The 11,892-nt window shown below is 63.9% G+C and overlaps 1 protein-coding gene across 1 annotated transcript; it reads right to left on the minus strand.

Annotated features, from left to right (window-relative positions):
- Positions 1 to 722: 722 nt before the first annotated feature.
- Positions 723 to 11,620, minus strand: XKR5 (XK related 5). The gene is given in 8 exon segments (XM_036228998.1): positions 723 to 1,766; positions 1,769 to 2,143; positions 3,817 to 3,928; positions 6,273 to 6,442; positions 6,847 to 7,062; positions 7,805 to 7,989; positions 9,671 to 9,854; positions 11,563 to 11,620. Coding segments are annotated over 8 exon segments (2,007 nt in total). The 3' UTR covers positions 723 to 1,059.
- Between the last annotated feature and the right edge of the window lie 272 nt (positions 11,621 to 11,892).

The following is an 11,892-nucleotide window of genomic DNA, read 5'->3' on the forward strand; positions in this document are numbered from 1 at the left end:
GGGTGGGGTTCTGTGGGGATCCAGGAGGAGGCCCAGCGTCCCGGTGGGGTGGAGGACGACCCCATGTGCTATCATCATGCAGCGAGGGGGACTGGGGGTTCCTGTCAGCACGCTGCCTGCACGTTGCACGCAGCCGAAGGGGACGTTTTCGGCCGCCCTCCGCTAGCTCGAGTTGGCTTATCTGGCTGGCAGCAGAGACTAACGCTGAGACTTACCGCAGACAATGTCGGACACGCTCTCAGCACAGTACTTACTCTACGTGTCCTCTTTGGGGCTCGAATAGTATCCCCGAACCCAGAGGTGTTAGGACAAGGTTACAAGAGCTACCAGCAAACGAGCCCCAGCACCCCATGTGTGGACTGGTCCTGCTCAGTGGTTTTTGACTGGACTTCCCCAGCCAGCTCTGAAGGAAGGTTTACAGACACGATGCAGACCCCGACCTGCAGAGAACACGTGTAGGGCAAGGAGTTAGCAAGGGGCGGAGCATGAGGGAGGAGGGGCGTTCACATCCCCCTTGCTGGCTGGGCCTAAGTTGCACATGCCATTTCTGCCAAAGAGATGGGGGACTCTCAGTGACACCTGCATTCTCGGTTAGGTCGATGATTGTAAGCATACATTTCTCATCCACTTCCAGAAAGGGCCTGCATTGCCTTACCCCGAGATTTGTCAAAATAATGCAGTTAGAACACGCTTTTATAGAGAGAAACGAACCATCTGCAGTGTCAGGAGAAGCTAACTGCGACGGGAGCCAAGTACAATAGGACTCTGGGTTGTCCCAGAAACCATGACAACGACAACTAGAATAGGGATCACACAGCTCGTGAACGGGAGCAAGCCCCGCCCCCCAGGTTAGAGAGCGAGTCCCGTGCACGTGCGCATCACGGTGCGGCACAGACACCCGCGCCTGCCTCCCTCCTTTCTGGGCGGTGCAGGTGCAGGTGCAGGTGTGCGTGGAGTGGGGGGAGGGACTCGATGCACCAAGGCCACAGGTGTCAGAGGTGGGATTTCTCCCAACCCAGCGGGACCTTGCCGCCTGCCGTCCTCCCCCGCCGTGACTGGTCAGACGAAGAAACTCGGCTCGGTCCTCGGCCTCTCCTTCCAGCTGCAGTCGCTGCGGGTGGACTCGGACTTGGGGGTGGACGTGAGGCAGGGCTCCTCTCCGGGCCTCGGGCTCGCCCTCGGCAAGGACGTGGGCGTCCCATCGGCGGTGGGGCGACTCAGGTCCCTCGTGGGCTCCCGCTGCTCCCCACACTCTGAGCCGGCCGGGGGTCTCCCGGGGAAGCCCGCCTGGGGGCGGAGCCTCCCGTCCTGGCCCCTGCGCGGGATGGGGCTAATGCTGGCCATGGCGACAGGAAAGGGCTTCGCGGCCGGCGGGGGTGAGGTGGGCGGGGCCGGGCTGCCTTTTCCCAATGTCGGCACTGTCACCTGGCCACCTGCTTGGTGTGGGGGTGTGGCCCCTGCAGCGGCGGCACTGAAGTACAGCGTGGAGTCCCCCTGTCCCTCCCCTCCGCGCAGCTGCCCACCTGCGCCTCTGTCCTGCACCCCGGAAACAGCCCCCGCTCCTCCCTCTGGGCCGCCCTCCCGCTGTAGAGCCCAAGGCCTTGGGACAGGAGCCTTGTCATAGTTATCGCTGGCACAGGAGATGTAACTCGAGGTTTCGGACAGGTCGGCTTCTGCTTTGAAGGTGCTTTGAAGGTCAGAGCCTTCCTCTGAGGCTAGGGAGTCATGGGGTGATGGCGGGAGCCCTTGCTGGGGAAACGGGGCGTCCTCTGCCAGTCGTCAGGTCGGCTCGCCCCCCATGCAGGGGGCCGAAAGCAGCCAGGGCGGTCTTCTCCAAAGACTGCGTTGATCTTAGACACATCCCCCGTTTTTAGGGCAAGTTTCACCAACAGCCAGTGGTGGTGACTGAAGAAGGAGTCCTCCTCGGCCATCTGGCTTTCCAGCTCAGCCCCTGGGGGGCCCCACTGCAGGCTGGGGGACTCCCCCACACTTGCTAGCTCAGAGCCTTCTTCTTCCTGAGGAGGGGCTTCTCTCTCTGCGCTGTCAGCCCCTGTGATGCCCCAGGGCCTTCTCCCAAAGCCCTGCCTGATGTCTGGGGCTTTGGGGTGCAGCAGGTTGTAATACGTGACCAGCGAGACGCCACCTGCAAAAGAAGGCACAAAGTAAGAGACCAAGGCTAAATTCTTGGAAGCCCCGCATCCTGCCCGTGGCTCGTAGACTGCCAGGCTCTGGAGTTTTTGGTAGAATAACGTAATTTGGGATCTGAATCGGGGTTCTTGATGGAGCATCATGGCAGGATATTTGGAGGGAATTCCCTCAGGCTCCAGCTTCCATGTTTCTAAACTTATAAATATAAAACAAAGTTTAAATCCTACCCATTCTTCCTTTAGCTGCGCCTGAGTAGTCAGGGGCGTGTGCCTGCGTGTGAGCGAGATGTCTGGCAGGAAAGCTAATTTCACTTTCACAGAACGGATCAGAATCCGACCATCCACGCGGGCGCGGAGGGACAGACCCCAGAGCCGGGGCGGGGGCACGGTCTCAAAGACAAGGCCGGAGCAGAGGTCAGACCTGCCCACCGAGCGCCGCCTACGGCTCCGGGGAGTGGGGGCAGCGCCTCTTCCTTTGAGCATAAACGTCTTAATCACGTTGTTGTCGTCAGATTCACTTATTTTGGTCGGGAGTGTGGCCCAGCAACCGCTTCTGCGCCGGAGCGTTCCGGGGCCTCCCACGTCCCTTCCAGTTTCCTGTTGGCCCGGGTCGGGTGCCCGGGCGCAGCGAGCTCGTTATAAACAGCGTGACACCCGAAACAGGCGTGGGGGGGGGGGCGTCGGAGGGGCAGGAAGAGCTGGGGGGCCCTAACGGCCAGGCGCTCGCTTCCGCTGAGCGCTGTCTTCGGGGGCAGGGGTGACGGGCTCAAGTCCAGCGTGGGCAGCGCTGGCCGCTGCCGCTCGCCGTTCTGAACTCTCGCCATGGCGCGAGCCGTTGTCACTTGCCTCCCAAGGCTGAGGAAGGGGATCCGAGGCCGCTGAGGACGCAGCCCCGGGGCGCATACCCAGTGACGCCAGCCTTTCTGCGGGGCCCCGTCTTTCGCGGGGTTCTCGGCGGCAGCCCCAGGCCGGCGAGCCTTCGGGGGAGCTCGGGATGGGAGCCTGTGCTCCCCGACTCTACCATGCCCATCCCGCCACTGAGCACACCTCCAGGGCCGCTTGGGAGTCAGGGGCCAGGCAGCTCGGGAAGATGGGGAGGCCCAGCGGGCCGGCCGTGAGCCCCTCTGGCTGTCTGCGCCGGAGCAATAAAAAGACCCGAGTCCCCACGACACCCGTTTCTCTGCTTGGGGGTCAGGGCTGTCGGGCGGCGCCCAGCGCTTCCACGGGCCTCGTCCAGAGGGCAGGCTGCGGGCGCAGGGTGGTGGGGGAGGGAGGGGCGGGGCCGAGGGCCAGGGTCGCTGAGAACATCCGGGGAATCGCCGGGCAATCCAGCCTGGCCTTTCGGCCGAGAGCATCCTGCTCGCCGCGCCGGGCGTGCTGTGGGGACAGCAGGCTGGCGGTGGGGGTGCCTTTTGTTTTTATCGTCCCAGGGTTAGAGTGGGTTCCCTTTCGAGTCACATGGGTCTGTTAAGCCAGGTGAACATGGGCATGGCAGAAACCTTGGGGTCACTCGTCCATCCCTAACGCCAACTGATTATCCGCCTCCGCCAGGCACCGGGCAGGATGCCAGATGTGGGCCTGGGCGGGGACCCGCACGGCCACTTAATGACCGCGTCGCCCTGAAGCTGGGGTGTGAGAGAGAGTGGGACCCCCCCCCCCCGGGTCTTACCAATCAGAGATCCGGACAAGACTCCCGCCACGGTCCACAGGTTGGTCGCCGATGTCCCCCGGAGGAAGTCGGTGGCCAGCAGCAACAGGATGCTGTTCTCCAGCAGCATGATCTGTGGGACAAGACGACAGTCACCACGCCTGGGCAGGAGCGCGTGGCCTCGGGGTCGCACCCGGACCGTGGTTCTGCAGCAGCTTCCTTTGGAGTGAGGGCAGAGCCTCCTCGGGGCCACCAGGGCCCCATGGTGACCGGTCTCCCGAGAAGCAGGGGCAGGGTCCCCGAGATTGTCCTTGACTAAGGGGGCTTGTCCCTGCTCCTAGTGCAGCTCCTTACAATGTCTGCACAGGACGCCTCAGCACACGGCCCCCGGCGCCCGCTGCTCCTCTGCGAGTCAGACGGTCACCTCCTGCTTTGTACACATGCTTTCGTGCTAACCGCAGGCACTTACGAGTTTTATGACACAGTGACCAAAAGTATCTGCAGAGTTCGGACTGCCACTGAAACCAACAAGCTAGTCACAAACTTCAGTAGCAACTTCAGAATTTTTCCCAGATACCATTTGCCTCTTTAGAGGCAGGTTTGGTCCACGGCCACCAGGTGGCAGCAGTGGAGGCATGCTCGCTGTCCACCCCGGAGGGAGGGCCCCCGCTGTGCAGAAGGCTCTATGTCCTGCCTGCCCGGCCGGCTCATTAACTTTACTTTCCAATTTAGAAATGTAAACACATGTTTCTTAAAATAATTAAACATGCTGGACATAATTCAAAGACGATATATTGAAATGCTGTATATGAGACATCAAAGGACTAGATTGTAAAACTGTGGCACTGGAAGTCAGGGAGCTTTGCCACGGTCATTCGCCGGTGCCATTTTAACTCTAGAAAAGTCAAACAAGGAGAAAGTTAAACACGTCATGAGGAGCTGCTAAGAACGCCCACCGTCCCCATGCCTTGGGCTCTGGGTGGCTTTGACCTGGGGACGTGTCTTCCCTGTTAGCCGCTAAAAACCAGGGCTACTCTAAGAGCCACCAGGCCTGTCCTCCGCGGGGAGTGCTCTGCGTGGCCTTCGTGCTTTTAGAACAACAATAGCCAGGCGGAGTGGCATCGACTCTTTCCCTGCCAACAGAAGGGGGCTCACCCCGGAGGCGCAGGCAGCTTCCGCTGTGGTCACCGACTGTCAGGGCCCCTCTCTCCAGCGGGGGAGGTGCCTGTCAGGCGACACGGCGTCCACGAAGGGACCACGTGGCAGGCCCTGGCTTGGAAGGGGTGTGGGCGGGAGGCCTGGACGGGGGATGGGAGACCCCATGACCCTGGACGTGCTTCCTCGCCTCTGTGCATCTGGTGCCCAGCTGGATTCTCGCGACCCCACACCGGAGGGCTGTGACGAGGCCAAAGGACCCTGTGAGCCGAACAGGCACACCTGCTGGCCCGCGCCACCTGCGGAGCGCCCGCGCCACCCCTGCAACTAAGACAGCCAGGAGCAGTGAAGCGTTTTCCATCGGCGTAGGATGGGCTTTAACACCCCCGCGAGGCGCTGTGGCGACAGGGGCAGGAAAGTGACCTACACAGCGAACACACGATCTCGGCCCCTTGAGCTCCCGCCGGTCGGCGCACGCGTGGGCACGGGCGGGGGGAGAAGCTGCTTCTGCAAACGGACGACCAAGTCATGCCTCTGTTCCATTCCCACACGTGGTTATTTTGTGTCGAGTTGTTATTACTTTATTTAACCATCGCAGTGACACCGAAAGGTGGGTTTTATGTAACTGTCACGGGAACGCAGAGGGCCGGGCGGCCTGGTTCCTGAAGTGCCGACGAAGAGATAGGTCCCGGGAGTTTAGGTTGCGGCCAGACCCGTCGCTGGCAGCGCTCGGCAGGGCGGGGCGGCCCTTGCGAGTGTGTCCGGTCCGAGCCCTGTGCCCGGAGCCTGTGGCTGCACTCTCTCCCGTTGGCCATGTGCAGCGCGGCTCCCACCCCACCCTCTCGGGCCATCCACTGGGATGCGCACATGGGGTTCAGACATGGTCTCTCTCCTAGCATTTCCGCCTCTTCCTTTTTGGTTAAAAAAGGGCGTATCTCCCGTACTGGGCGAGACGCGGCTGAGGCCGGCACTGTGTCGCCTTCGGGCTCTCACACTGCCCGGCACCAAGGCTGGAACTCAGTACCCGAGGCGCTCAGCGAGGCCACTGTGTGCGGGTCACAGCAGCACCGTGACCATGCCCGATGCGGAGAGGCTGAACGACGCCGCGAGCCGGCCGCCGCTCTCGCCGCGGTGCCTGCGAGGACAGCCCGACACTTGTTTTCAGAGCCCGCCATCTCCGTTCGAGACTACAATTCCATTTAGAATTTTTCCTAAAACTAAGCTTTTCCCTCTTAAACAGAGACAAGGGCACGCATGCACGCTCGTGTGCGCTGTCTACGCAGTAAGAGTTAGAAGCAAAGAAAACCGCCGTGCGCACTTGCTGTGTAGAACGTGGCCATCCTGTGCCAGGAGGGGCCGTCCCAGAAGTTGAGGTAGCAGAGGATGTACACGGCGCCCGCCAGCAGGTTGAACAGCCTCCAGTGGCAGGTGCTGTCCGCGATGTCACTCTGCTGGGCCACGAGCCAGAACGTCATCACCAGCCAGTGGGCACCTGGAGCGAGGCGGGAAGCCAAGGTCCCTGCGGACCCCGAGAGGAGGGTGCAGGAGGGTGCAGGGACACACACACCAGGGCCTCAGACCCCCCTCTCTGTTCTGACCACGCCTGACCCGGTGTCCAAGGGAGATCAAACCCAGGAGAGATTTGTGGGGCCCAGGAAGAGCCTGGGGTGCCTGGCGTGGGAGTGAAGACCCCACGTGCACTGCGGGCCCGGGGAGCCTCCCTGTGAGGCGACACCCACTGTTCTAGACATGTGCCTGAGGCCCGTGGGACAAGAACCCCCCCCCCCAGGAGCCCAGGAACCCCCAGAACCGGGCTTGCTTGTGTAAGTGGCTATTTTAAGGAATTAAGGCGGCTCCTCACGCAGCCCTGGCCCGCGAGCGCACCACTGGGCTTACCTGCCACCGCCAGCCCCCAGGCGCCGTGCGAAGTGAAGAACAGGGCCAGGCTGAGGACGCGGGCGCCCACCATGCCCATCCTCCAGAGCTGCAGGCAGAGCAGGGCCGCCCACGCCCGCGGTGGGGACACGCGCCCGGGGCGCACGAAGCCGGCGCAGCGGGCGTAGGACGCCAGTGCCCAGGGGAGCGCCGACCAGGAGCACAGGGCGCTCAGCGCTGGAAGGAAGCGGCGGCGGCGTTTGCGCGACGTCCACCCTCAGGACTCAGCACAAACACGCACGTCCACGCCCGGGGGGCGCCGCGCGGGGCGCGGTCCCTGCAGGGCGCGGTGGGCGCGGGTGTCCGGGGCCCTGACCCGTCACCGCATGCTCTGGGCTGTGAATACGGCCCCCCCCCCCCCGCCCCAACGTCCTGTGCTGTCTGACCCACAGGAACGAGGTTCCGTCAAAGAAATGAAACCAAACATCACCCTGTGCCAGGCCCTTGGATGAAGACGGATGTCAGGCCGGCACAGCGCTGACGTCCACGCACGCGCCAGCGCGCACGCCGGGCAAGGCCAGGGGGGAGAGCGCGGCTCGCCGGCTCCCCGGGGTGCGTGCCGGCTGGCGGCGGACGCTGCCGGGGCCCGCGTCGTCTCAAGTCTCAAAAAGCCTCCGGCCGCAGGGACCCGGCCAGCGACTAGATACGGGAAGCGCTGGCGCATTGATCTTGCCAGAAGCGGGGCGCGGGACCTTCCCCAGGGTTTTCGGGGTATCTGACTCTCCACAATTTCTACCTGTGGAAGGACCTCCGCGATGGGCGCCACCCCGCTGCGAACTAATCACCCCAAATAAAAGCCGCTTTTCACTGCCCTCACCCCAAAGCGGCGGAAATCTTAGATTGTGGGGTCGTGCTAAGAGCTTCAGTTTCTGTCCCCCTCGAGGAGTGGGACAGTCTCTGCTCAGAGGAAGTCACTCACCGGGCACGACGTCCGTGAAGTCCGAGGCGAGGAAAATGTAGGCTTGAAGGAGCAGGTGGGGCCCGGTCTGGAGCGGGGCTTCCAAGAGGCGCAGGGCCCACAGGTCGGCCGCCTGCAGCGGCAGCGGGACCCCGCCGTGGGCCGCCCCGGCCTTCCATAGAACCGTCCACGTGGCGTCCCAGTGCCTGAGGGAGAGTCGGGGCGCGTGCTGCGGGGCCAGGCTGCCCCAGCTTGACGAGGACACCCCCCGGCTCGTTGTTGGAACCTGTATCCTAGAGAACCACCTGTCATGGCGACCCGCGAGGGTCCCTGAGCTCCAACGGCAGCTTTGGTCCCGAGCAGCCTGCGTGTGGGAGGGATGGGGGGCCGGGGTGCCTGGACCAGACAGGTTTGCCGGGGGCTCTCTCTGAGCCCTACACGGTCTGGGGCTAACCCCGACCTGCGCCCCCCACCCCTGAACCTCCTGGGATGGGCACTGATTTGCTCAGCAAACGCGTCTTACAAGGTCGTGTGTCACCGTTGCTTTGGAGCATGAGGAGGCGAGACACCGTGTCCTCGTCCTCACAGGGGAACTTCGTGTGCCTCTGACACTGGCACAGGCACAGAGCAGGACGGGGACCGAAGAGGGGGCCTGGCTGGGAGGCGAGAGCGTGGGGTGACACTCGGCCCCCGCAGCGAGTTTGGACTCACCAAGAGCTCCGTCTCTGAATGAGGCCCCGGAGGAGATGGGGGAGGGTCCCACGGAGCCCAGAAGGCAGATTCATCTGCTAATTGTTCAGGAAGCTTCTCTCAAGGGACTAACACTGACTTAACTCTCCCTTTGAGCTGTTGTGTTTGTTTAGGAGAACGTTGATCCATCTGTCAGTAGGTGGTCTGTCCTGGAGCCCACATGCTTGAGGAGGCGGTGCCTGGAGGGACCAAGCCCCTAACGGTTTGAAGAGGCCAGCACACAGGCCGGGCACAGGCCTGGGCTTAACAGGGGACGCAGTGCCCTGCAGAGGCTCCACCCCTGTGTGAGGCAAAAAGCCACCTTCGTTCTCCTCCCCCGGGAAGAGTTGGACCTTTTGAACGCAAAGGCCCAGCGTTAGGCAAATCACTGTGGCCGAAAACTGCTTTTGGTGCCCTCAAGGACCTAGGGTTCCAGCTCTGAGGGTCGCATGACATCCACGGTGGCAGCTTGATGTCTCTACTCAAAGCAGCCTCTACTTCCACCCTGAGATTCCACCCTGGCAGGAAGGGAACTCGTCTCTCTTCAGACTCAGCTGAGAAACCAGAACTCTGGCTTCGGCTCCCACGCAGGAAGCCCTGGGAGCAGCTCGCAGGCATTGACCGCCAACCACGGCCCAGGACCTGAGGCTGGGCAGTGACTCCTTGTGCACCCCCCAGTCCCCAGTGAGTGCGGGAGCTGCACGGCTTCGCCGATCCGGTCCCCCCACCGATGACCTCCCTGTTCCACTCCCGGGGACTCTATGGGATGACGCAGCAGCCGAGAACTGAACTGAAAGTCGCCACATATGTGCGTAAACTCCCTGCCACGCCTCTCCTGGCCGCAGGGAGCCCGGAGAACAGCCTGCGGAGCCGGACCACCGGTGCGAGCCGGACCACCGGTGCGCCCGCCAGCACTGGGCCCGGCCAGGCCGCCTTTTTATGGGACGAACGGGCCCTGGCTGCCAAGTGGCTTCTTCTTGCATCAAAGCTCGGTGCAGACATCGCCCGCCGGGCTCCGCAGCCCCGCCTGTGCTGGAAGCTGCGCCCACTTCCTTGACCAGGGTGCTAGGTGCTGAGAAGGCGCTGCGAGCTTCGCGGTCCCCGGGGGTGGGACACGTGCAGGAAGAGCCCTCCCGCGCCCGCGTGTCACCAGCTTGCCGCTTCCACACGCCGAGCTGCAGGAGGTGCAGCGTGGCTGACCGGCACTGGCCTGGCTGCCCGTCCGCTCGGAACCACAGGTAGCTGAGGCTCTGGACCAAGAAGCCAGGCAGGAGCACGGCGACGGCCAGCCAGCCCCAGAGCAGCTGTCCTGTGGCGAAGCAGTGGACCATGGAGCAGAGGCCTGGGGGGGTGGGCGAGGGGGAAGGGCAGAGGGTGAGTGGGAGGCGGCTGCGAGCCTGGGTGACCGGCCGTCACTGCGTGCCCACCACAGGCAAGGCTCTGCAGGACCCAGCGGGGCAGCGGCAGAGCCAGTGAGCAGTCCACGTGGGCACGAGGCTGAATGAAGATGCCAGGGACGCCCAGGGCGCCCAAAGGGCCTGACCCCATGATCCCGTAGTGAGGCCGCTGGTGGCACAGAACGCGTGTGCACAAACACCTGGCCCCCCGTGTGTGCTCAGAAAATGCCCAGCCTCCTCCGGGGACCCTGCCGAGGACCGTGAGGTAAAGACGAGTGTGGGCGAGGGTCTGAGCCCCCCAACCAGCGACAGCGGGGCAGGGGCTGGACTGTCCAGCGCTGGTAGGCGCGGTCACCGTTTAATATGGATTTACGCGCACAGGAAGCTGCGAGCTGCAGCCGGAACAGCTGCCCCGGTTCGGGCGGGGGCGCTGCGGGTCTGGACAAGGGGTCAGGGCTTGGGCAGCCATCTTTGGTCCCCCGGCTCTGTCCCCGCCTCTCGTCATCCTGGGCTTCCTGCTACACGGACTTTGGAGGTGGACTGCTGAGGCCGGAAGCTCCGGGTGGGGGCGGGGGCGAAGGGGACAACGTCCGTGGGGTGGTGGGTGCTGAGATCATGGGGTCCTGTTTTGTCTTGGCCCTGCTCATCCGGGGCGTTGGATTCGGATCTCACCCGAGGTCCTCCTGGGTGCGGGTCACATCTAGAGCACCTTTGAAATAGCGCGGCGGAGGGGGGGGGGGGCGCCGGGGCGGGGCGGGGGGTGGGAACCATGGGACCTGCTGTTCAAACGAGGGACCCGCCCCTGGCAGGCATCCCCGCTGCATGAGTGCTAGCGAGGGGGGCGGGGGCTTCGCCCTGGGGGTCTGGAAGCTGTGGCCTCATTCAGGCACCCCCATCTCTCCCGAGACCCCGGAGAAAGATGTGTCTGCGGGAGGCCCCGCGGAAGTGGGCGGAGGCCTCTCCTGCCCTGAAAGAGTTACAAATTCAAACTAGAAAGGCGCTAAAAGTGTTGCCATCTTGCTTTGCCGCGGCTGGCAGCGACCTGGCGGGACCCGGCTCCTAGCGGGACCGAGACGTCCCCTGCAGGCCGCGTTCGGCCCTGTTCTAAACCCCAAGGGGGATCGCAGGTATCCAGGGCGGCGCGGACGACGCGCCCCACCCCGGCCCCCGAGCAGCCCGAGACCCCCAGACCGGCCGCGGTGGTGGGAGAGCAAGGCGCACCCCCGCCCGCCTTCAGCCCATCTCAAGTCTGCAGGATTTTGCTAAGTCTGGGAGGCCTTTCTGGAGGAAGGGGCGGGATACACGAATCCTGGCTCCATAGGGGGACAATGCATCCGCGGGTGGGGGTGCATCCAACAGAGGACTACACTTGGGGGTGGGTATATACATTGGAGAACCATGCAATGGGGAGGGGCGCGCATTCAAAGGACCGTGCACGCGGGGGGGGGGGGGAGCATGCACCCGCCGAGAGGCATGTGTTCACAGGCGGTCTCATGCGTGGGAGGCCACGCACCACGGGCGGGGGAAACCGCGCATCCACGGGAGGGCGTGCCAAGCGGGGCGGGGCGCAGGCAGGCCCGGTGTGTGGAGGCCTTGGGGCGTCGGGAGGGGTGAGCAGGGCCGGCGCCCAGCCTCGGGCTGCCCGGCACTCACGCGCGCTCTGCTCAGCGGCCTGCAGCAGGGCGGAGAGCCCCAGGAGCCCCGCGTGCATCCTCCGCCGCCCCTGCCCGTGCGCGCCGCGGAGTCGGCGGCTTCCGGCGCAGCCCTGACTCCAGAGGCCTTTCGACCCGAGCCGTTTGGCGCGCAGTGTCTGGTTTTATCCGGAGTCGCCAGCCAGGGGGCGGGGAGGGGGAGGGCAGCGCTGAGTTTTCTGGATCCTCAGCAGGAAAGTACGCATCAGATCGGGTGTGGGCAGGAGCGTTTTCTCGCTGTTCTCCCAACTTACAACGCGCCCTGGAGAACGCAGGTGGCTTAGTCACGAGG

The sequence above is a fragment of the Rousettus aegyptiacus genome, unplaced genomic scaffold (genome assembly GCF_014176215.1).
Source record: "Rousettus aegyptiacus isolate mRouAeg1 unplaced genomic scaffold, mRouAeg1.p scaffold_m13_p_11, whole genome shotgun sequence".
In the NCBI taxonomy this organism is placed as follows: Eukaryota; Metazoa; Chordata; class Mammalia; order Chiroptera; family Pteropodidae; genus Rousettus; species Rousettus aegyptiacus.